The sequence below is a fragment of the Phascolarctos cinereus genome, unplaced genomic scaffold (genome assembly GCF_003287225.1).
Source record: "Phascolarctos cinereus isolate Bilbo 61053 unplaced genomic scaffold, phaCin_HiC Scaffold_726;HRSCAF=1367, whole genome shotgun sequence".
NCBI lineage: Eukaryota > Metazoa > Chordata > Mammalia > Diprotodontia > Phascolarctidae > Phascolarctos > Phascolarctos cinereus.
The window spans coordinates 27,209,336-27,236,103 of record NW_027556098.1 but is presented as its reverse complement, the minus strand read 5'-3'; the positions used below and the strand labels follow the sequence as shown (position 1 = coordinate 27,236,103).

The window sequence follows — 26,768 nt, the reverse complement described above, 5'->3', positions numbered from 1 at the left end:
AAAAAGCAAATAACCAAATGGCTATCAATTATCCACAAAACAAATCATACTGAATATACCTTTTAAATATATCACAAAATAAAAATAAAATACCTGGTTGGAGTTTTTTTGTCTTCTTCAGATATCAAAAACCAGACAAAATCAGCATAGCTTATTTTTCCTTCTTTCTGCACTTTTCTGCCCCTTTAATTCAGTGAAATAATCAAAAGGAAAAAGATAATAAAATGTAAGAAAAAACACCTAACACTTCAAATAGCATTAGCTAAAATGTTACCTAGTCCTATTATTGTTATTCTGTATTTACAAAACTCCTAAAGATACAACCCTAAAACCTAGGTAAAGGACAAATTCTAGTTGATTCCTAAATATGTGCCATACTCTCAAACTTTGGAAAGTGTGTTAAGGTAAGAAGAATTACTTCATTTCTCTTCCATATTATTCAAAGTAAAATTTAATACAGCTGACTATGTTGGATTTGAATGCTTCAGTTTTTGGCTGATTTAAACTGTCCCATGTACAATTATACCATATGTGTGTGTCCCCTCTCCCCAAACAAACACATCCTAAGAGTCTTGTCATTTAAACACTCCCAATTTAAGCTAGACTGCTAATTTTTTATATATGTTGGCTCTGACGATATGCAGTTTTGTTGAAGTGGCAAACCACAAGATGAAGTGATAGAGGTGAAGCAGTAAAAATCTAAGTTCAGGATACTTGGTTGACTGAATTTAGTTACTTCCTTTTAAGTTTTTATCCAAGCGTTCGATTCCACTTGCCAAAGGAGAACTTAACCCAGAAAGCTCCATTTTTTCCTCTAAAAATTGTCCCTTTCTCTGTCCCTGCTGACCTAATTTTGCCCTTTTCTTGAGTTCTTGGTTCCTATTTTCATTTGCTCATGCCCTATATCCACTGATTCCTCTGGCCCCTTTGAAATAATAATGTGAAACATTCAAGCTCTGTTCCATCAAGGTTTGGTTTTTTTTTAAACTGAAAAATTAAGTGGGAACAAATACACAAACACTAAAAACAGCATCATTACTAGAAAGAACAAGACATTTGTACTCTTTCCTGATACCTTTCTAAATATCTCTCTCCTCTACCTTCTTTTCCTACCTACCCCACACCCAAGAGAATGCAGATGAAAAATTAACTTGTATACCCAGTTCCAATTTTGAATTTAAGTTTGAGTCCTACATTTTCAACTGCCTTCTAGAAATCCTGACCTGGATGTCCCAAACTGAACATCTTAATCTCAAAACTTGGCCCTCTTTCTAAGTGCCCTGTCACTGTTAATGGCATTACCACCGTCCTCCTCAATCACAACTGAAACCCACTTCATTTTTATTCTTCCCTCCTTCCCTTTTCACATCCAATCAATGGTCAAGTTCTATTAGGTCTACCTCCACAACATTTTTTCTATATGTCCCTTTCTATCCATTCACAAAGCTAAACTAGTCCTTCATTATATCCAACCTTGATTATTTTATTTGCCTCCAGCACTTCTCTCCAATATGTTCTCCACACAGCTGCCAAAATAGTCCTTTTAATGCAGATTGTTATTGTTGTTATCCAGACATTCAGCCACATCCAATTCTTTGTGACTCCATGGACCATAGCACACCAATACTGTCTATGGGGTTTTCTTGGCTAATAATATTGGAGAGGTTTGCCATTTCCTTCTCCAATGGATTAGGGCAAAGAGAAGTTATATACCCAGGGTCACATAACTAGTAAGTGTCTGGGAAAGATCTGAACTTAGGTCTTCCTGACTCTAGGCCTAGCACTCTATCCACGAAGCCATCTAGCTGCCCCAAGTAGATCATGTCATTCCCCTAATCAAAAATCTTTAGTGGCTCCCTATGTCCTTTAGCATAAAATGCAAGCTCTCCTACATGCTATTTAAGACCTTCTATAATGTGACTCCAACCTATCTTTCCAGTTAATTTCACATTATACCCATTCACACATTTGAAATGCTGGCTTTCTCCTATGCCTGTCCTATCTTCTACTTAATGCAGCCCTGCAGATCATCCCACTGGCTTATCTTTGCCTACTGGAATTATTCTCTTCCTTCTAGTGCTAACTCTTCCTAAAGCTTACCTTAATCAACAACTCAAAGCATTCTTATTCTTTTCAAAATGACCTGGAACATTTACTTGGATCTCTATTTTCCCTTATCATGTTCTACCTGATGTTATACACATTTGCTCAAGGACAGTGGTAATACAGTTTTTTATTTTTATATTCCTGGTGCCTTACATATAGAAGACAGTTAATAAGTGTGAAACTGAATTTAGACAGAAAACATTTGAATACCATTTTAAAATGTAGATTTTGTGCATTTGAAAGATAACCTATAATGGAGATTTCCAGGAAAGATTGTTACTAATAGCTCATCCTCATAAACCCTAGTGAATATTTGAAAAGAATCTAAATAAACCACGGATTTAATTTAAAAAAACCCCAAACCTAAAAAACTGAAAAGAATCAGAAGTAAATGCTTTCATCCAGAACTGAACAAAAGATGGCCAGAAGCTGGCAGAGTCAAGTAGAGGGATCTTACCATGGAACACAACACAAGTATAGGTAAATGTGGAAGCCCATGGAAGTGAGGAAGGGGGTGGGGAGTTGTCCTAGGGAAGCCAGCTCAAACTCAGGTAAACCACCTAGAAGTTGGTAGAGACAGGAGAGGAGGTGCATTAGGGAGGCCAGTATAAACTCCCTCATACAAAAGGGGAAAACCTTGCCGAAGTAGTGGATGCCCTAAAAAATAGAATGAAGCAAACAGAACTCAATGACTCAATGAGACAATAAGAAATATTTGAACAAAGTCAAAATAATGAAAAAAAAAATAAAAGAAAATATAAGGTATCTACTATTAAAAACAACTGGCCAGGAAAGCAAGTCAGGAAGAAAGAATTTAACAATCACCATGACCAAACAAAAACTCTGGATACCTTATTTAAGAAATCTTAAAATAAAACTGCCCAGATCTATTAAAAGCAGAGAGTAATGTGAAAAGTGAAAGAATCTGCCAATCCCTTCCTGAAAGAAACTCCAAAATGAAAATGCCATAGCCAAAATCCAGAACTTCTAAAAAAAAATGCTATAGACAGGAAAAAAAGTGTAAGTACCAAGGAACTATGATTATGCAAGACTTTTCTGCAATTACTATAAAGGGGAGAAAAATCTTGGAATGAACGCAATTTTCAAAAAGGCTTACAACCAAGTGTAACCCACCCGAAAAGACTGAGCATAATCTTATGAGGTGGTAAAAATGGACCTTTAATACAGCAGGGACTTTCAAGAATTTCAGATAAAAAGACCTGAGCTGAACAGAAATGTCAAGGTTTCCTGATGAAAAGACAAGAGCTGGGAATGCAGAAGGGAAGACAAAACTAGAAAGGTAAATACATTTAAGCAACTAGAAGGGGTTATGTGATAATGAAATGTTTACTAAGAGGAAGAGAAGAGGCAAATATCCATTCAGAATTCCATTATCCTTAAGAGTCACAGAGGGAGAGTTAAGAGAGACATAAGGCTAGAGCAGGGTTAGGGAAAGTGTAGCCTTAAGGCTGAAGGTTCTCTACCCGTAGGGTAGGGTATGGTTTTAAGAAGGGGATATAACCATGAAGTAGGGAGGGAGAATGGACAATGAACTCTTACTTGAGCTGCACAAAGGAGTACTGAACACATACATATGCAGATTTTGGTGTAGAAACATATTTGGCTCCATCCCAATAAGGTTTAATACTTAAGAATCACTGGGTCAAAGAAGAAATTTAGAAACAGTACTTAATTTTATGAAAGGAAAATAGGTAACATCAAACTTTTGCCATGGAGCCAAAGTAGCCCTTAAGAGAAAATTTCTCTCTCTAAATACTAATAAAAACAAAGAACAGATCACTGAATATATATCAATATATATCAAATATATCAATTAAAAAAATCCTGTAACACAAAATCCTGAAAATCAAATATAAAAACAAAAATAAAAATCCTGAAAATCAAAGAAGATAGTAATAAAACTGAAAGTAAGAAACCGCTGATAAATAAAAATAGGAGTTGTTTTGGTTGGTGAAAAAACCCCACAACAACAAAGCAGATTAACTGTAAGCTAACAGAAATTTAAGAGAGAGGAAAATTAAATCGTCAGGATCAAAAATGAAAACAAAACCAACCACAACAAATGAAGAAAAAATAAAGGTAATTCTTTAACAGAAATTATTTTGCCTCTATACAGTCCAACAAAACTGATATATAAGATGGATGAATATCTATAAAAATACAGAATACCTAGTTGAAAAGAATAAGAAGTAAAGAATTGAATTAAACTCAATCTCAGAACAAGGAGTTGAACTTAAATGAACTCCCAAAAGAAAAAAGACCAGGATTTACAAATGAATTCTATTAAACATTCAGTAAGAATTAATTTGAAAGACTTTTACAAGTACATGTGTGTGTATATAAGTAAACATAAATACATATATGTGTGTATGTATATGTATGTGTATTTATACAATACACAGAAACAGTTCTCTAAAGAAGAACTGCAAAGTATTAACAAACCATATGAAAGAATACTCCAAATCACTAATAGTAAGAGATATGCAAATCAGGGGCAGCTAGGTGGCACAGTGGATAAAGTACTGGCCCTGAAGTCAGGAAGACCTGAGTTCAAATACAGCCTCAGACCAAACACTTGACACTTACTGTGAGCCTGGGCAAGTCACTTAACCAAAACTGCCTAAAAATTAAAAAAAAAAAGAGATATGCAAATCAAAATGACCCTCACACCCTGAAAATTGGCAAAAATGACAAAAGATGGCAATAGGAGGAGCTGTGGGAAGATAGGCACACTGGTGTATTGTTGATGTATCTGTGAATTTATACAACCATTCTAGAAAGCAAGGTAGAATTATACAAATCAGGTGCCTAAAATGTCTACACTCTTTTCAATGTTTCTTAAACAAGATATCCCTATCTCCTGATTCTGATCATTTTCATGGGCTATTCCCCATGCCTGAAATGCTATACTCATCATCTCTACCTTCTGATTTCCCTGGCTTCCTTCAGGTCTCAGCTAAAATCCCACCTTCTACTGGAAGTTTTTCCTGATCTCTCTTAATTCTAATGTTCCCCAAGTGAATTATTTCCTATTCATCCTCTACATAGCTTGCTTGTATGTTGTCTCTCCTATTAGATTGTGAGCTACCCAAGAACAGAGACTATCCCAGCACTTAGCATAATGCCTGGTACACAGTAGGTACTTAATAAATGTTTACTAACTTTTGATTCAGAGATTCCATTATTGGGGCTTATACCCAAAGAGGCCATTGAAAAGAAGAAAATGCCATATATATGCCAAAAATATTTATAGCAGCACTTTTTGTGATAGCAAAGAAATGGAAACAAAGTAGATGTCCACCAATTAGAGAATGGCTGGCTAAATGTGGTACACATTAATTTCAAAGAATGTTATTGTGCATGAAAGTGATGCAGTGCAAAGAGAGCCAAGAAAATAATATGCACAGTGATGACACGGTAAACAGAAAGAACAATTATAATCACACACACACACAAATGAAAAGTAAAAGTTACAAAATTATAACCTTGTTTGTTTTTTAAAGGCAATTGGGGTTAAGTGACTTGCCCAGGGTCACACAGCTAGTAAGTGTCAAGTGTTTGGTCTGAGGCCACATCTGAACTCAGGTCCTCCTGACTTCAGCACCAGTGCTCTATCCACTGCGCCACCTAGCTGCCCCTACAGAATTATAAAGAACAAGCATGGCTCCAAGGAAGAGACATGAGAAGACAATACTAACCCACTCCTTTGCAGGGGGGCAGAAGGTCCACAAGTATCACATGTCACATGTATTATCAGACTTTTCGCATGTATTCATTAATCAGATGGATTCTTTTTCCTTTTTATTTTTTTAAAGATATTCTGTGATATGGAAGCCTCTGATTGGGGAAAGGAAGGGAAACTAGAAGAAACTATGGTGATGTAAAAAACAAAAGGCATCAATAAAAACATTTTTAAAAGGAATTAATTGAATATTAATAAACCAGTAAACTGGCTACAAAAATAGGATAAGAAGGAATCCAACCAAATTTCTTCTTTGATACAAATAATGGTCTTGATAAAGAAACTAGGAAGACAAAGCACAGAAAGATTTAGACCAGGGTAGGGATGGGGAACCTATGGCCTTGAGGCCACATATGGTCCTCTAGATCCTCAAGTGAGACCCTCTGATTGAATCAAAATTTCACAGACTACATCCCCTTAATAAAAGGCTGCACCCAAGGACATAGAAGGCCACATGTGGCCTTGAGACCACAGGTTCCCCACTCCTGGACCAGGGGTCTATGAACTTGTGGGTTTGTGTGTGCATGTGTTTTAAAAAATATTTCGATAACTGTATTTCAATGCAATTGTTTTCCTTTGTAAACTTATTTTATTTTATTCATTAAAGTACATTACTCCAAGAAAGGTTCTAAAGGCTTTACCAGATTGCTAATGGGTTCATGGCACAAAAAAAGGTTAAGTACAACCTTTGCTGTCCAACAATACTCCAGTGAATACTGTTGCAAAAATAGTGAATAAAATACTAGCAAAGATATACAATAAAATATTTAAAAGATTATATACTATAACAAAGTTGGATTTATTTCAGGAATCCTGAGTTGAATCAATATTTTTAAAAACTATAAATATAAAACATTTTAATGATAAAAACAAAATTACACAATTACAAATTAAATAGAAGATTTTGACAAAATTCAATGTTGTTTTTGGTTAAAAAATGCAAAAGCGTAAGAATAAACCAATCTTTCTTTTTTATGATAAACAGCATCTATCTGAAACAAAAGCTAATATTGCTTATAATATAGACATACTAGCAATTTCTCCAATGACATGAAAAAAACAAGGGTTTCCATTGTTACCATTTTTTAAAAATAATGCAAAAGGGGTTCTAAACCTTTTTTTGTGTTCTTATAAATGTGACTCACTTCTCTATATATTTGAGAAATGAGGTCTTTATCAGAGAAACTTACTATAAAGACTGCTTTCCAGCTTCCTGCTTTCCTTCTAATCTTGGTTGCACGGGTTCAGTTTATGCAAACCCCTTTAAATTTGATATAATTAAAAGTATCTATTTTATATTTTATAAAGCTTTCTGTTATTTGGTCACGAATTCTTCCCCTCTCCATACATCTGACAGGTAAACTATTCCTTGCTCTTCTAATTTGCTTATGGAATCACCCTTTATGTCTAAATCATTTTGACCTTATCTTGGTGTACAGTGTAAGATGTCGCTAAACCTTTTTTTTGTGTTATGCATCCCTTTGGCAATCGGGCAAAACCTATGTACCCTTCTCAGAATGTTATTAGATGTATTAAAAAAAAAATAGGGTTACACAGGCAACCAACTGAATGAAGTTACCAAAACACTGACCAGGTTAAAAAACCTTGATATACTGCTTAACCATAGCAATTAGACAAGAAAAGGAAATTGAGGGAATACGTATAAGCAAAAAGGAAATAAAATTATTGTTTTTTCAGATGTGATAATTTACATGGAAGAACACAGAAATTCAACTAAAATTAAATGAGACAACAGCATCAGAAAAGTAGTGGAATATAACAAATCCACATAAAAATATTCTATATATTTACAACAAAATTCAGCAAGAAATTTAATTCAAAATAACAGAATGTATAAAATATTTAGTTCTTCCAACATACACAGAAACTATATGAATGTAACTATAAAACACTCTTTACAGAAACAGAGATAGCGATATTGATTATCATGTTACAATGATCCAATATAATAAAAAAATTATCTAAATGAATATACCTATTTAGTGCCATACCAATCAAACTCACAAAGGGTTGCTTTATAAAGCTAGGAAAAACAAAACACTGAAAGTGAGCTGAAAGAACCAAAGGTCCAAAATTTCAATCAATAAACATTTTTTAAAGCATGTATCATGTACCAGGCTGAAGATATAAAGAAAGGTAAAAGAGAGTTCCTGATTTCAAGGAGCTCGCAGTCTAATGGAGGGGACAACAAACAAACAAACATCTATGTACAAATAATACCAGATTGTGAAAGGCTTCTCGTATTAGGATGGGATTTTAGGTGGGACTTGAAAGAAGCCAGGGAAACCAGAAGGTGGAGTTAAGGAGGAAGAGAATTCCAGGCATGACAGACAATTAGTAAAAAGGCCTGGAGTCAAGAAATGGAGGTCTTGTGTAAGGACACTTTAATAGTAAGGAGGCAAACATCACTGATTCCCAAAGTATGACATCAGTAGTAAGGTTTAAGAAAACTGGAAAGGTAGGACTGGGACAGTTTGAATACTAAAGAGAGTATTTTATATTTCAGAGGTGATAGGGAGCCCCAGTCAGACTTGCACTTTTATGCAGTGGAGGATGTACTGGTATGGGGAGAAACTTGAGGTAGGGGATCAAATAGCAGACTTCTGAATGAGTTAAGGCATGAGGTGACAAGAGCCTGTAACAGAGTGGTAGTCGTGTCAGAGGAGAGCAGGGGGCATATGGGAGAGATGTCAGAAAGATAGAGTTAATGGGGCTCAGTAACAAATCAGATAGGGGGAGGAGTTAAGGATGATATATAGTGAGCCAGGGTGTGAGGGGGAGGACAGTGGTACTCTTGATGGTAAGACGGGAAAGTTTAAAAGGAAAGAGAATGAATCCAGGTTTAAACATGTTAAAATGTTTATGAGACATCCAAGTAAAGATGTCTAACAGACAGCTGGAGATGTGAGACTGGAGGGCAGGAGAGGGACTAGAACCAGACAAGAAGACCTGAGGGTCATTTGCATAGACATAACTGAATTCTTGGGAACTGACTGGATCATCAGGTGAAACAGTACAAAGGGAGAAAAAAAGATGGTCCCGGACAGAGCCCTGTGGAACACCCATGGATAGCAGGCATTGGCATGGATGAAGATCCAGAAAAAGAGCCTATGAAGTAGTAGTCAGATAGGCAGGAAAGAACAGTGTAAAGAAAACCTAAAGAGGAGAAGTGGATAATAGTGTCAAAGCTGCAAAGAGGTGAAGAAGGATAAAGGCTGAGAAAAGGTCATTGGATCTGGCAGTTAAGAGATCGTTAATAACTTTGGACAAAGCAGTTTTGGTTGAATGATGGATGTGGTTGGAAGCCAGACTGTAGAGACTTAAGAAGAGAGTGAGAGGAAAAGAAGTAGAGGCATCAATTGTAAATGGCGTTCTCAAAGACCTTAGCCACAAAAAGAGAGGTACAGGACAAAAGTTAGAGAGTATGGATGGGTTAAGTGAGAGGTTTGTTGTTTTTTGTTTGTCTGTTTTTGCTAGGCAATGGGGTTAAGTGACTTGCCCAGGGTCACACAGCTAGTGTCAAGTGTCTGAGGCCAGATCTGAACTCAGGTCCTCTTGACTCCAGGGTCAGTGCTCTATCCACTGCGTTGCCTAGCTCCCCTAAGTGAGAGTTTTTTGAGCATTAAGGAGACAGTCATGCATTTAGGGAGTAGGGAAGCAGCCAAAAGAAAAGGAGAGAATTTAGAGAATGGGTATGATAGAATAGCATTCTGTTGGAGAAGACAGGATGAAATGTGGGACCACTTGTGCTGTAGTGGGATTTCCCTTGCCAAGGGCACCCTCTTCATGTGAAAAAGGGGTGAAAATGGAGATAATGGCAGAGAGATTCTGGGAGATGTGAGCTGAGGAGAAGAGAAGAGGAAATTCTCAGAGAATAGACTTAATTTTTTTCAGTGACATATGAGGCAAATTTCTCAGATGAGAGGATGGTGGCAGAGGAGTTGTGGCAAGTTTGTGGGGTGAAGAGTTTGGAAAAGTCTCTTAGTGAGTGGGATAATCCATTAAAAAGGTGTGAAAGGAGGGCGGAGCCAAGATGGCAGCGTGAAAGCAGTGACTTGCTTGAGCTCTCCCCCAAACCCCTCCAATACCCATAAAAATGGTGCTAAACAAATTCTAAAGCAGCAGAACCCACAAAAAGACAGAGTAAAACAAATTTCCAGCCCAAGACAGCCTGGATGGTTGATTGGAAAGGCATATCGCACTGGACGGGGACAGGAGCGCAGTTCGGTGTGGGCGCACAGGCCACAGCGAACCTAGAATAGGCCTTGGAGGACTGAATCACAGGCAGCTGTGGCGGCTTCCAGACTCCTCAATCCACGAACGCCAAAGACAACTTAGAAGGTCAGTGGGAAAAGTCTGTTTTTGGGTTGAGAGAAGAGCTAGGTCAGAGCCAGTTCTAGAGTGCAGAGCGTAGAGTGCTGGGGCAGTGGCCGTGTCCTGAGCCTCAGGCCCACAGACTGAGGGGGAATCAAGTGCCTGATCAGAGGGCGACTGCAGGGATCTCTTTGCTTGTGCCCGTGCTTGGATCTGGGTCACAGTTCTGGGTGGTGGTCCTCGGGTGAGGAGGAGCGCTGGCACAGTGGAGCTTGTAGTGGCTATGCAGAGAAAACCCTCCTCACAGTTCCAATTGAGAAAAGACTGCTTGTGGCCAGTCACTCAAAGACCAGAGCACAGGCCAGGAAAAGAGTAAACACCTCAACCCTTATCATACCACCCTGGAAGAACTGAAAATTTACAGGTTCCTAGAAGTATCTCTGAAAACAGCTATACAAACCCCTGAAGCTTGGGACAGTACATTCTCCACACTGGAAGCAGACTTTTACCTTAACAAAGAATTTAAAATTCAAGTAGTTGGCTGGGATCATGAGCAAACCTTGCAAAAAGAGTCAGACTATATTATCTTACTTTGGTGACAAAGAAGATCAAAACATATAACCAGAAGAAGACAACAAAGTCAAAGCTCCCACATCCAAAGCCTCCAAGAAAAATATGAATCAGTCCAGGCCTTGGAAGAGCTCAAAGGGATTTTGAGAAGCAAAAAGAAGTAGAGGAAAAACTGGGAAGAAAATGAAAGTGATGCAAAAAAATAATGAAAAACAAGTCAACAGCTTGCTAAAGGAGACCCAAAAAAATACTGAAGAAAATAACACCTTAAAAAATAGCCTAACCCAAATGGCAAAAGAGGTCCAAAAAGCCAATGAGGAGAAAAATGCCCTAAAAAGCAAAATTGGCCAAATGGAAAAGGAAGTCCAAAAGCTTACTGAAGAAAATACTTCCTTAAAAATTAGAATAGAGCAATTGGAAGATACTGACTTTATGAGAAATCACGACACAGTAGAACAAATCCAAAAGAATGAAAAATTAGAAAACAATGTGAAATATCTCATTGAAAAACAACTGACCTGGAAAATAGATCCAGGAGAGAGAATTTAAAAATTATTGGACTATCTGAAAGCCATGATCAAAAAAAGAGCCTAGACATCATCTTTCAAGAAATTATCAAGGAAAACTGCCCTGATATTTTAGAACCAGAGGGCAAAATAGAAATTGAAAGAATCCACCAATCTCCCCTGAAAGAGATCCCCAAAGGAAAACTCCTAGGAATATTGTAGCCAAATTCCAGAGTTCCCAGGTCAAGGAGAAAATATTGCAAGCAGCCAGAAAGAAACAATTCAAGTATGGTGGAAACTCAATCAGGATAACACAAGATTTAGCAGCTTCTACATTAAGGGACCGGAGGGCATGGAATATGATATTCCAGAAGGCAAAGCAGATAGGATTACAACCAAGAATCACCTACCCAGCCTTCAAGGGAAAAAATGGTCATTCAGTGAAATAGAGGACTTTCAAGCATTCTTGATGAAAAGACCAGAGCTGAATAGAAAATCTGACTTTCAAATACAAGACTCAAGTGGAACATGAAGAGGTAAACAGGAAAGAGAAATCATAAGAGACTTATTAAGGCTGAACTGTTTCCATTCCTGCATGGAAAGATGATATTTATAACTCATGAGACCTTTGTCAGTATTAGGGTAGTGGGAGGGGAAAAATTATATGTATATATGTATGTATACATAGAAGATAGATAGATAGATAGATAGATAGATAGATAGATAGATAGACAGATAGACAGATAGATGGCACAGGGTGAGTTAAAGATTAAGAGGTGATATCTAGAGAATAAAATTAAGGGGTGAGAGAGGATTATACTAGAAGGAGAAAGACAGGGGTAGAATGGGGTACATTATCTTGCACAAAACAGACAAGAAAAGGTTCTTACAGTGGAGGGGAAACAGGGGAAGGTGAGAGGAAATAAGGGAATCTTATTCTCATAGGATCTGGCTTAAGGAGGGAATAACATACACACTCAACTGGGTATGGAAATCTGTCTTATACTACAGGAAAACAGGGGAGGAAGGGGACAAGAGAGCAGGGGGATGATAGAGAGAAGGGAAGATGGGGGAAAGGGGTAATCAGAAGGAAGTACTTCTTAGGAGGGACAGGGTCAAAAGAAAGAATAGAATAAATGGGGGGACAGGATAGGATTAAGGGAAATAGAGTTAGTTTTTCACAATATGTCTACTATGGAAGTGTTTTGCATAACTGCACATGTATGGCCTGTATTAACTTGCTTGCCTTTTCAATGAGGGTGGGAGGAAGGGAGAAAATTTGGAACCCAAAGTTTTCAAAACACATGTTTTAAAAAAAAGTTTCCACATGCAACTGGGAAATAAGAAATACAGGAAATGAGGTACAGAAATCTATCCTGCCCTACAGGAAAATAGAAGGGGAAGGGATAAGAGAAGGGGGAGGGGAGAGATAGAAGGGAGGGCAGACTAGGGGAAGGGGTATTCAGAATGCATGCCATTTTGGGGTGGGGGGAGGGGCAAGAGGGGGTGAAAATATGGAATTCCAAATCTTGTGGAAGTAAATGTTGAAAACTAAAAATAAATAAGTCATATATATACATACATATATATGTGTATATATACATATATATATACACACACACACATACATATATATATATATAAATATATAAAAAAGAAGCTTACTAGGAAGAAGTGGGAATGTGTAGTGCAAACACTAGTTTTCCTATATTATAGCATAGAGTCCTGAGGCTTAAACGGTGGAATGGAATCAACATGCTCATGTTCCTATTGCAAGAAAACGGTCAAGCCGGTTCTAGTACTCAGATTCCATAACCTATGCCCCTTCCATTACACCATGTTACTGGAGAACAATGATACCTTTCAAGGGTCAAGAGGTTGATTGGATTACAAATGGCTAGCCCAATTCTCATGTTCAAGGGATCAAAATAACTGGAGCACATCTCACTGCTGTAGCTAATAAGATGAAGTAAACTAAATATTCACAATTCAATCAACTAATGGGCACTCGGCCATCATGGCAGAATTCACTGTGAACACAGCTACATTGTTGGCACTGGACAGTCAGTCCACTCCATCACTCAAATGAGGTCATACAGAGTCTTCATTAGAATACCTTTCAAAAGACTGTGACTAGTCCAAGATAGGATATCTACCAAATAGCACATGAAAGCAATGATACATTAAACAACCTATAAAAATAAGAGTATAAGAAAAAATATGATTTTTCTTCTGCAACACAAAGCAAAACCTCTTTATGGATAGGGCTCTCAAGCCTAGTTTCTAAGGGAGTCCCAGATTGCATTTATTACTTTGTTTGCCCTCATTTTCAATGGGTTATTTGTGAAAAACCCATACTCTAATAAATACTGCAATTACAAACCAGTAATATCTCAGAAAAAAAAAAGGTGTGAAAGGACTGCCTTGCTACAGTGAAGGCCAGTGAATAAATTTGTAGCGCATCTTCTCTGCCTGGTTTTGTGATTTTCTCCAGCTTTGTTCAGCAGCATGTAAGAGCAAAGTCAGTAGATGTTGGGAAAAGTGTGGACAGATAAGCATTTATATAGTGCCTACTAAGCGGTAGGCATTAAGTTAAGTTTTTTTCCCCTCAAATTTTATCTCGTGATTTCTACAACAACCTTATGAGGTAGGTGCTATCATTATCCTTATTTTTCAAATAAGGAAACTGAGGAAAACAGGTTAGGTGACTTGCCTGGGATCACATCATTAGTTAAGTGTCTGAGGCTGAATTTTAATTCAGTTCTTTCTAGCTCCAGGCCCACTGAATCACCTGCTGCCTCTAGGTAGTAAGTGAATTATCAAGTGGAAAAAAAAAGTGAAGGAAAGAGGCCTAGCAGGACCAGATCTCAAAGTAGACCACAATGCAGTAAACCTCAGAACCATTCAGTATTTTTGAAAAAATCTAAACACTAATCAATAAGAGAGAAAAAACAAATCCATGACTTGGGAATATAACTACAATTAGGAGGAAAAAAAAAACACAACCAAGTAGAAAAGTAAGAATTCTGAAAATCAAAGAGGAGATAAAGAAAACTGATAATAAAAGAACAAAATGATAAATAAAACTAGGAACTTTTTTTGGGGGAGGGACTAATAAAATAAACTATTTTCCTCCAAACATGTCAACAAAACAGACTTAAGTGAAATGTATGACTCTTACAAAAACACAAAATATCCAAACAAACAGAAAAGAAAAAGAACTTTAAGGACTCAATCTCAGAAAAAGTATAAGACATAAAGGAACTCAGAGGAAAAAACCCACAAGAACCAGACATATTTACAAATTACTTCTATTAAAAACTCAAAAACCAATTAATTTCAATATTAAATAAATCATTTGCAAAAATGGGAAAAGGATTCTGACAATATCCTTCAATGAAACAAATATGATCTTGATGCTAAAACTAGGGAGAGATAAAGTTGAGGAAGAAAAAGAATACTATCAATCTCTAATGAACACTGATACAAAATTATTGAAAAAATACTGAAGGAGTTACAACATATTAAAAAGAGAAACACTACAACATGTTGTATTCATGCTAGGAAGGCAGAATTGGTTTAGCATTAGCAAAGTTATAAATATGATAAGCAATATGGATGACAAAAATAAGATAAATCTCAAGATTATCTCAATAGATGTAGAAAAAAATCCTTTGACAAAATGCCACACCCTTTGTGTGTTAAAAAACATTAAAAATTATGGGACAATTCTTTAATATGATAAAGAATATCTTAAAAAATCAGTAGCTAACATTACTAATAATGAAGAAATATTAGAGGTTTTTCTAATAAGAACAGAGATAAAGCAAGGAGGTACTGTCACCACTAATATCTGATAAAGTTGTAGAAATGCCTGCTATAACAATAAGACAAGAAAATTAAATTTAGGTAATAAATGAAGAAGAAACATCATCATCATTTTCTAGAGATGATATGGTTTAGAGAACTCTAGAGAGACAACTAAAAATTATCTGAAACATCTGATAATTTCATTAATTAGCAGGATAAATCCATCCTAATGGCATCAATAAAACTCAATAGGAAGAGATACAGAAAAAAATTTCATTCAAAATAATTACAGAAAAAACAAAAAAAAAACAAACAAAAAACCAAAACAATCTGAAAGGCCAGCTAGTAAAACACACAGAGGAACTATATGATTATAACTAAAAAATACTTTTAAAGAAATACACCTAAATAACTGAAGAGATACTGCCATATGAGTAACACTACCCCATACTTGCTAGGCTAGTATTTTCATTAAATGGTAATGAAACTGCCCTTGAGACTTAACTGTTCGGGAAACTTGGCTTACACTACTGACATAGATTCTTGTCTGCCTTAGTACAAAAGGGTCCTTTTAGGCCTAACACATACTTCTGACTAGTACAACACCTAGGGCAAATGTGAAGGGAGTGAAGCTATACTTGTCTGAACCAATGACATATTTGTGCTGAATATTCCTTCCTTGTTATAAAACAAACCTCCTTTTTGTGGACTGCTAGACTTTCTACAAGTATCTCCTTTTGTTCCAATCCCAAACCTGCACCACTGAATTGGTTTGAGTCTAGTCTGGCCTACAACATTTGCTCTTAATGGCCAGGATTAGATTGAATTGACCTCCATGAAGTTGGGGAAGGGTGACGGGGAGGGTAAGCCCCAAGTGGTCACAGGCACTGATAGAGAAGTTCTGCACTCTGTGGCACTGATGTCTCTGGCAGTGCTTTTAATGGTGTCTGGCACATACTGCAATGGTGGATTACACAGTAAATTCTTTGTGAGCACTTGGAGATTAGAGATGTGGGTCTCAGAATGAATTGTGGGTCCTTAATAATCATGATCTAAACATGATAAATGTTGTAAACAGGCACGTGTTAAATTTGCACAACTTTTGTATTTGGGGTGATAGTGATTTCTAGTCACACCAGCTGTGGTAGGGCATGGATCTCTAAAGAATGGAATTTGGGTACTGTTTAAGAATTGTATCTGGGGGGCAGTTAGGTGGCGCAGTGCATAGAGCTCCAGCCTTGGAGTCAGGAGGACCTGAGTTCAAATCTGGCCTCAGACACTTGACACTTAACTAGCTGTGTGACCCTGGGTAAGTTACTTAACCCCAATTGTCTCACCAAAAAGCAAAAAAAAAAAAATTATATCTGAATGAACTACTTGGGACTTTTTATATGATATTTTATGAATACATGTGAATATATTTTAAGAATCGATAAATATTTATTAAGCATTATATTGTATCATGCATAAAAAGCATTTATTAAGTTCCAGGAACTCTGCTTGGCATTGGAGATATAAAGAAAAAGAATGAAATAATCACTCCTCACAAGGAGCTTATATTTGAATGGGGAAGAGAACAAGTACATATATAAATATATACAGACTAACTAAAGAGAACAAATGCAAATAAATAGAAAGTAGTTTGGGAGCAAGGGCACCAGCAGTTGGGGTGAAGGGTAGGAGAAGGGTCGAGAGATGAGGACAGGTTTCATGCAGAAGGTGGTACTTGAGGGGCAGCTAGGTGGTGCAGTGGATAGAGCACCGGCCTTGAAGTCAGGAGGACCTGAGTTCAAATCCGGCCTCAGACCAACCACTTGACATGTACTAGCTGTGTGACCGTGGGCAAGTCACTTAACCCAATTGCCTCACTAACCCCCCCCAAAAAAAAGAAGGTGGTACTTGAACCGTGTCTTGAAGGAAGAGAGATTCTATAAGATAGAAGTAATGAGAGAATTGCATTTTGGATAGCTAGTACAATGGCACAAAGATGGAAACTATGTCAGATAAAGAGATGTCAGTTTGTCTGGACTGCAGAGTTTCAAGAATGGGAATAATGTACAATGAAGGTAGAAAGATGGGTTTGGGTCAATTAAGTTCTTTACGAGCAAAAATAGAACAGTTTACACTTTATTCTAGAGGCAATAAGAAGGCACTATAACTTATTAAGTAGGGAATTGATATGGTCATGCCTATTCATTTTGGCATCTGTGTGGAGGACTGACATGAGTGGGGGAGAACTTAAAGCAGGGAGACTAATTAGGAGGTCACTGCAATAATTTAAGCAATGAGGACCTGAAGTATGGCAGAAGCTACATGAGTTGTTTATGGAAAAAGAAATGACAGGATCTGGTAAACTGATTAGGTTAAGAGTGAGGAGTCAGGGATAAAGCTAAAGCTTATAGAAACCTGAGACTGGAAAGGCGAGGTAAATTTGGAAGAGGGGAAAGCACTTGAAAGGACACCGTAAAGACCTTTCCAGAATCTGCGACGTGGATAAATTTGACAAATGCATGCTAGTTTATTGGCTGAGGACAGAAGGGCTGTCTCAACTTAAAACAATAGTCAATTCCCACCATTGCTCTGGAACTGTGAACTGTAATGCTTTTTTCTGACTGGAAAAAGTGAAAACTGGTTTGAGGGCTCTAAGGAATAATCCACAGACCCCATGTGTCCTCCTCCACCCTCACAGAAATAACAACTTTTCCTACATGGCAACTACAGCACATGTTCCACCTATTCTGTTTTGTGTCTCCCCAAGCATATGGGGGTGAAAAGGGTTACTGATATGGATATTCCTGTGAATTTTAATGCCTGACTGCAGCACAAGAGAGTAGTGCTCAACAGGTGGGAAAGTGGGAAGTACTGTAACTTTCAGAGGCAGAAGCAATGGAAGTGCTGCAGGTCTCAGCAGCAACAAAATGCATAGTGATGTGAGCCCCAGAAGAACAGGCACTGCATGGGCAGTAGTTTGGGTAGGACTATCGACTATCATAGCTCCTTACCTAGTTTAATCTGGAACTAATAAAGCCCCTCTACATTGCTGTCAGTATATTATCCAAAGCTCAACAGACAAGTCCTTCTCATGGAAAGGTTGGTAGACAAAAGCATTAACTGTTGGGCAGTCCCTTACTTTCTAATGATAAGAGGGTGAGGGTAGACTAGGAGTAGCAACTGGCTTCTTAGGCCTGACATATATTTCTCACCAGCAAACAATGATGGCAAATACATAAGCAAGAGAGTTGCACTCAACTGAATCAATTATATATCCTTGTTAAATATACTTTTCATGCTATTCCTAAGTAACTGTTTTTGTTAGCTGCAAGACGGTCTATGAAATCTGTTTTTTCCCAGTCTCAAACCTGAACCACTTACTGCTGTGAGAGAGACCTGGCTCACAAGAGATATTAACTACTTGTTGTTGGACCATTAAAATATAGTAAAAATTACAATATGACCTAGATTAATTTGAGATTCAGTGCCATACCAAATTACCAAAAGATTACTTTGTAGAAGGAAAATTACAGAATTTACCGGGAAAAAGAAAAGGACAGGAATCCAAATGGGAATAATGGAAAAAATGAGAAAAGGATCTAGCAGTACCAGATATCAAACCATACTACAAAGCAATAATCTTCAAAGCTATTTGGTACTGGTTAAAAGATAGAAAAATTGATCACTGGAACTGATTAGGATCCTAAGACATAGAAACAATGGCCAATAAATGAAAGGATGCCAAATACTGGCATAAGGACTCAGTAATCAATAAAAACTCCTGGGAAAGCAGTTTGAGCAGAAATTGGGTTTAAACCAACCTATCACACCATATATTAGAGTGAGCTCCAAATGGATAAAAGACCTATATATAAAAGATCATATAAACAAATCAGAGGAACAGGTAAAGAGGTACCTTTTCTAAATATGGATAGGAGAAGAGTTCTTGATCAGGGGATAGGGAGGTTCACAGGAGACAAAAAGGTCAATTTTGATTACGTGAAAACTGAAAAATTTTGGCGTAAATAAAATCAATGCCATTAAAATTAGAAGGGAAAAAAGTTAATGGGGAGAGGAGACCTTTATAATAAGTGTCTGATATCCAAGATAAACGGGGGACTGATTTAAATATAAAAACAAGAGCCATAACCTGTGTTAAATTGATATGGAAAAACTGTTCTCAAAAGAAGAAAGTCAACTATCAATAACCACATGAAAAAATGCTCAAATAAAATAATGTGAAAATAGAAATTAAAACAATTCTGAGGTTCCACTTCCAAAGATGACTAAAAAGAGAGAGAAAGAGAGAGAGAGAGAGAGAGAGAGAGAGAGAGAGAGAGAGAGAGAGAGAGAGAGAGAGAAATAACAATTGTTAAAGGGGATGTGGAAGGACATGTACATTAATGCTGTGTTGCTGAAGTATGAAGAAGTCTAGCCATTCTGAAAAGCTATTTGGAATTACATGAAGAATTATCATTCCATGTTGTAATTACAACAAAAAGTCACTGAGCTGTGGACACCCTTCAACCCAGTGAAACCGCTACTAGGCAAAGAGATCAAATAAAGAGAGAAAGAACTTATATGTTCAAATATATAGCAGCATTTTGTTCTTTGTGTTTTTTTGGTAGGGAGTCGCAGTTGGGGAGACTTGGGGAGGTTATGTATGGGAAAGGAAGAAAAGAGTGTCAATGAATCTTAAGGGAAAAAAAAACCAAATGATGAGAACAGAAGGAAATCTAGCAGGGAAAAATGGTGGCACTACTGGGTTAAATTTCAATCATACCCAAAAAATCCATAGTGGTAGCTTTCTCTCATTGGCATAAATAAGAGAGTTGCGAAAATAACTGAGTTTAGGTTAGGGTAAGGTAACAAAGTAGTAGTTAAATTATTTATCTGTTAGGAAAGATCACAGATATCTTTACAGGTAATAAATGTACTCTAACAGAGCTCATCTTTTCAATCTGACACTTTTCAAAAACAAATTTGGAAAAAAGATTCCACCTACTTACAAAAAAGCTTATATAAGTTCCCTTACGTATTACATACCAAAATATTAAAAGAATTTATTAACAGTAAATTATTAAGAATTTTAAAGCTATATACCTTTAAAAAGAAAACCTGAAGTATTTGAAACTACAGAATTAAATATTAAAAACTAAAACACACTAGACTTACCTTGTTACAGCTCCTGAGAATATTCTCTCAATCATCCTACTGGATATAGCTGTAAAAAAATAAGTTAACTTATAATTTTCAGCTACATAAGTTTTCAGAAAGCAATTGATTATGATGATGATATTGTTTTAGAACTTTATATATTACATTTTGAAAGGTAAGAAAATTAAGGCTAAAAGTTTACTGCCTGTTCTCTGCTGCTACAGTCATCAGTCTTATTATTAGAACCATTTTACAGTGTGGAGATTTTAATTCACTTTAATTTAATTTAGTTCAGAGATTTTAAGTGACTTGATCAAAGTTACATAGTAGTAAGTGGTATGTATTGGATTTAAAATCAATTTTTCTAAATCTTCCTCAATTTTTTTCTTTCTATTGTATTACTTGTAAGGTAAAATGGTATAGATCGTAGTTTTAACAGCCTACATTATGAAGTAGGTGGCAAAAAGGATAGAGTGCAGGAAGATTCAAATTCAAATCTGCCTCAGACATTTACTATTTCTGTGACTCTGGGCAAGTCATTCTGTATGGGCGAAGGTTTCCTCATCTGTAAAATAAAAATGACAACATTTTACCTCCCAGGGTTGTTGTGAGGATAAAATGAGATAATATTTTAAAGTGCTTTGCAAACATTAAAGTCCTATAAAAATGCTAGCTATTATTACTGCATTTCTTTTTAAATTTAATTTTTATATTTTAAAATTGTTTTGTTTAAAAAACTTAACAGTTTCAATTAATGTTTCATAACAATTGCTTAATCTCTCTCAAAGTTCTAATTAAGATTCTTCACTCATTCATTCTCTTTCACTTTTTCTGTTATATGGTTATAGCAAGTATGTATTCCCTTTTTTCCCTTATTTACATTAGTTCATAAAATTCCCTCCAGATTTCTTTGTATTTCTCACACTTATCCTAACTGAATTACAATATTTACTTATATTAATTTATTCAGTTACATTTACTTGACTACCTATGGCTGGACATTTAGGATGGAATTTTTTGTTTTGCATTTACATATAATGCAGCTATGAGAATTTTTGAATGGATAGGCTTTGTTTTCTCATAATACTCTTGGGGTAAATTCCCCCCAAATCAAATAATTGGCTGCTATTAGCCCATATTAATCCTGATTTCTTTTTTAAAAGACAATTTTTCACTGTCGTTTATTCTGGGTCATTATAAAACAGAGAGATTTGCTGTCATACTTTTCTGAGAATTTGAAAAGCTTTTAAAAAGCAGGAAAAAAACAAAAAGAGAAATTAATGATATGATTCAAATTATTTAATATAATCATTAAACATAATTCAAACCTTGGGAAAATACATAATAATGGAATTCTACCATCACAGGAAATCAACACAAACCTCTTCTAAGACGTAATTATTGAAGTTCCTTCACTATTAGCTAAAGAATCAGCTAAGTACTAAGCATTAAGAAGATTGTGTGGACCCCCTTAATTCTTCAGGATTAATTTCATGAGATATACTGTGAAGCTAGAGAAATTTTATCTTAGTAGGAGAATATATTTTATAGGTTCAATAAAAAAGTTACAAATTGTGGGAAATGTTACCATACAAATCAAAGACTACACTACAAACAATATTTATTCATTCACAAATATTTACTTATGTAAATCTGCCACCATGTGCCAGATTCAGTCTTCATCTCATACAGAATACAGTCTACTAGGGGAAATAACATATATATGGGTGCCTACAATACAAGGTAGAAGATAAAAGTACAATGGGAGATGAGATACAAAGTACTTTGGGCATTCAGATGTGGGAGTATATTTGAAGTTTAATTTTAAAACTCAAAATCTTAAATTTGCATTAAAATATATGATAATGCATATAAATCAGCATACATTGTTTTAATTAAAACTAAATTTGTTTTAAAGGAGTTTATAGTATTTTGATAAATGTTACATGAGAAAAAGTTTTTAAAAAGTGTATTTAAGAAATCATCCCACGAAGCTGGATTTATAACAGAGGCATGCTAGCAAATATTTAATAATTAGCTCTCTGAAAAAAATGTACACTTAATACACTTTTAAGTTTAACATACATTACTGATATTTTTCCATCTCTTTCTTAAGTCTAGACAATCAACAAACAATAAATCAAACCATGATTTGTAGCATTTGCCAGTTTAAGCTAGTGTGAGCTAGAGCTAGCATAACTAATTTACAGGTGTACTTGGACTCACAGGATCCCAGATTTAGGGCTGAAGTGACTTAAAAGATAATTTAGTCTAACCCCTTCAGTTTACAGATAAGGAAACTGAGCTGCAGAGAGGTTAAATGACTTGCTCAAAGTCACAAACATGTAAAATCAAAGAGCCAAGATTTGTACTCAGGTTTGAAGACTCTAAAGCTACAAATTTTTCCCATATACCACACTGCCTCTGCTCATTTTAAAGAAATCTAAGTAACTTGGGAAGACTGCTATACCTCTCTGGGCTTTGGTTTCCTCATCTATAAAATGAATGGATGCAGTAAGTGATTAATAATGTTCTTTTTAGTTCTAACAGGCTACGGTATGTGGAAAATCTGAATTTACACAAAAAATAAATCACAATTATTGCTTTAATAAAGATTCCAATATGATTCTTGTATTTAATTTAAATTTCAAGCTTCTCTGGAGTCTAAAATATGATGTGATATACACACAATTGTTTCAGGAATACATTCCATTGCAAAAATTAAAATAAAATGAAATGTTAAAATTCAATGATATGGAAGCTAAAATGACCCCCCCCCAAAAAGTAAAAAGATGTTTCTGCTCCAATCTGATTCAACAACTATTACTAAATGTCTACTATATGGGAGACACTCTAATATGTTAATATAAGAAAGCATATTTTATTTAAAACTATAATTAATTATTATAACATGATCCTGGAATGAATATAACCATAGGCTCAAATATCAGGTGTAGGCAAATTTAAAAAAAATTCTCTCCAAATATCGCATGGGTTAAGAATATCCAAGCTGTTTGGGGACAGGAGCCAAAACATAAGTGAGCTGTAGATCATATAACACTGATATCCCTGAAAAAGCTCCCTGGATAATCCTGTGCTTTTTCTTTCGAGAACTCCCTTGCAGATGGAAACTGGAAATATTGTAAATGTCCAACAACAGGAGAATGGTTGAATAAATTAATCTACTGGAATGCTACATTGCAATTATGACTGACAGGTAAAAGGAATACAAATTTGTGTGCATTGGACATCTGCTAACATTCTATGCCAACTTGCCACAGCAACAGTGTCTAAGAGAAAGTATTCACTAAGTAACTTCTTGGAACAGACCAGACTGAGAAATGAATTATCTATGATAAGAAACTGGAAGACTAGATTGGAAATAATAGGAAGAGAAGGTATGAAGAATTTGGGAATGAGTAGAACACAGGGATTAGAAATTAGGAAACTTTAAGTGAAAGACACAGGTGAATGGTTACGTCATAGACAATAAGCTCAGGTTGGAAGAGCTAAACAGGGTGGTACATATGCTGAAGGAAGAAGACTTTTTTGAAGAAGGGACTTCTACAGGCAAAGACTCAGTGTAATCGTGGAAATGAGGATAATTTCAAAGGAAATCTGAGAGTAGAGGACCTCAAATGCCAGAAAAAATAAATACTTGGTTTCTCCAATAACTGACAGAGTTAATACTAACTGAGCCTTGGAAAAGTGAATTAACAAAAAGGGTAGGAATTAACCAAGGAAGAAAAAAAAAAAGACAAACACCTCGAAGTGAGTTCAATAAGAAAGATAAGAATAATACTAATGAATGTTTTATGTTAGGACGAGTTAAACTTGTAATGTGAAATTGTGAATACAACTACAACTTATTGGATTTGTAAACAGTCTATACTCTGAATTTTTTAAGTACAGTAAAATGGTAAAACTGTTTGTACATTTTAATAATAGCTGTCTGTGTGCTATATTTTAGTATATGCTTTTGGGATTGTATACCATAGGAGAAACAAAACAAGCTATGAATTCTAGAAAACCTAATGTTTGGAGAAGATATTTCTATAGCAGGTTTACTATAAAACTCAGAGTAGAAGCAATGAAAAATTACCTAAGTAAACAATAACGGAAGTCTCTTTTAGGATTTGTCCTGGACTGTGTTTGCCATACAAACACAGTGACTTACCACAGCATGCAAAGTGAAAATACTGTATGACTATATTTACAGATCTGCTATTTGTCTTACCATGGTCGTTATGTCGAGCTAAGTCCTTTGGATCAATAAAGAGATCATGGTCAGTGTCTAGTTCCCAAAATTTACAATAAATGACATAAAAATGTTCATAAGAGAAGTACTCTGTCAGCTGGTTAATATCAGCTTCTTCTTCCAATAGTGCAACATTCTGTTGAGGAAAAAATAATCCGTTAAGACATCTGGCAAGGGAGTTCTCAGAAAATGTTCAAAATCTTTAATAATTGGAGAAATGAAACAACTCCAAGATTCTTCAATGATACTCATCAAATCAGCAAAGAAAATTCAATGCTGGGGCAGCTATTGCAAAGCAAAAACATTGTTCTGCTGTTGGAACTTAAATTTGTTCAGTCTTTTTGGAAAGTAATATGCAACCATTTATTCAGCAAGAGTTATATACTTTTTGATCCAGTAATCAGTATTCCAAAGAGATTATTGTTAATTTCCAATTGATAAGGGGAAAAAAAGGAACTCTCTGAAATATTTCTTGCAGCTTTATTTTGAACAGCAAAAGACTGGAAGTAGGCTATATTTCCAATGAATGGGGAATGCCTGGACAAATTATCACATCAATTTAAAGGAATACTATTGCAGTATCAGAAATTATCATGAAGAATTTAAAGAAGTATTTGAATTCTTAAAAGATGAAAACAGAGAAAAGAACATTATACACACTGTCAACTATGCAATTAATAGCAACAAGATAAGTGTTATATCCATGTTAAAGAGAAAAAAAAGGAAACAAAGGCTCATAAAAAGGACAATGCAGATGCTACATTCTTCAAGTTGAGGTGGAAAAATGATAAGCAAATTTACAGATACATGAACAACCTGTTAGAATCTCTTTTTGAGGGGAGGGAATTTTGCATACTCCAGCTATGATGGCTCACGATGTTCCTCACCCATAACCCTCCATGCCTTTGTACTGGCTGTCCACAATGCTTGCGATGCTTCTCCTCCTTACTTTTGCCTGTTTCCTTTTTACTTAAGGACACTGCAGAAGGCACTTCTGGATTCCCTGAGCTACTAGGGTCTTCTCCTCTGAGATTATCTTCTTTGAGGGCAAGGACTGTTTGACTTCTGCCTTTGTATCCCCATGGCATGTGTATCCCAGGCACAGTGTCTGGCACACAGTAAGCACAATAACTGATTGATGATTGGGTTCTTTTGTTTATGTTCTTGATTACATATTTTAATACCTGCACTTGTCAAGGTAAACTAACATAAGATTTATATAACCTGAATTGTTTTAAGCTGAAAGATACTTGTGGCCCCTGACAACAGGTGAGATTAAATCTGAAACTCAAAGAGCTCTGGCATAACATTTACTTTAGCATGAAACTAAACTTTTGTATTTGAAAATTTTTAGAGCTAAAAGAATAGTTTAGTTAGCTAAGATTGCTTGATTTGGAACTCTAAGAGAGTCTGTCTTGGCACCCAATACAAAGTAATAAATGATTAACCTGAATTAATAAGATTAACATGAATTGCTACTTTAGTATTTTAAAAGATGGTGATACGAAACAGGTAGCTGCCATTAATTTCCATGCAAAAATTTACAGATTTAAAATTGATAGCAATACAAAATTCTATAGGCTTTAAAACATCAATAAGTTTTCTGAATTAGTAGAAACTATATTTGTTATCCTCATAAAAAGGAAATCTACCTGCAAAAAACTGCTTTTTCTCAGTTCAGTACAAGTGATTCTTCCAGACCAGGACCTATTTACTGTATAAAAAATCCGTTGTATAACCTGTAACAAGTAACAATAATTGTGTTAAGTTGAATGAGCATTGCTGTATTTTGATTAAAATCGGCTCTCTTTAAAAACTAGAAGCATCATGTAAGTAAGATTTTAAAAAATCTAGACCTTGGATAATGGTACAGTACTTACATTGACCTTCTATTCTTCTATAACTACTTAACATTATTTTAAGGTCTCTATAAGACATGGGTATAAACATGCATTCTCTTTAATATTTGCATGTAAATCAAAAATGTTGCTAAATATAACCACAAGAACTAAGAAATGCTCATATACCTTATCCTGTGACTTTATTTAGTACTAAGATCAAAAGTTCTTATAAAATGGTTATTGCTATTTTATTCACAAGACAACGTGGTAGAATTAAAAAACGAAACTGCCACTTGTATCACAAGAAAATCTGGTGTTGGTCTGAACCTTGAAGCTGATTGACAAACATATTTTTTAAAAAAAGGTTCCTGTAGAAATTTACTTCAGTTTTTATAGCAAGGAGGTAAAATAATTCCTAACTTGCAGTGCCA

The 26,768-nt window shown here is 35.7% G+C and overlaps 1 protein-coding gene across 4 annotated transcripts in view; it reads right to left on the bottom strand.

Moving 5' to 3' along the window:
• Positions 1-26,768, bottom strand: part of LOC110212739 (serine/threonine-protein phosphatase 2A regulatory subunit B'' subunit beta) — a 116,751-nt gene that overhangs the window by 26,022 nt on the left and 63,961 nt on the right. For 3 of the 4 annotated variants that reach the window (XM_020992745.2, XM_020992747.2, XM_020992748.2), the window contains exons 6-9: positions 26,149-26,235; positions 24,476-24,632; positions 20,257-20,305; positions 94-183 (exon numbers count right to left, since the gene is read on the bottom strand). In XM_020992745.2, the coding sequence (XP_020848404.1) occupies positions 94-183; positions 20,257-20,305; positions 24,476-24,632; positions 26,149-26,235 (383 nt within the window). The remainder of the gene's footprint in view (positions 1-93; positions 184-20,256; positions 20,306-24,475; positions 24,633-26,148; positions 26,236-26,768) is intronic. The other variant, XM_020992746.2, reaches the window with a different exon arrangement.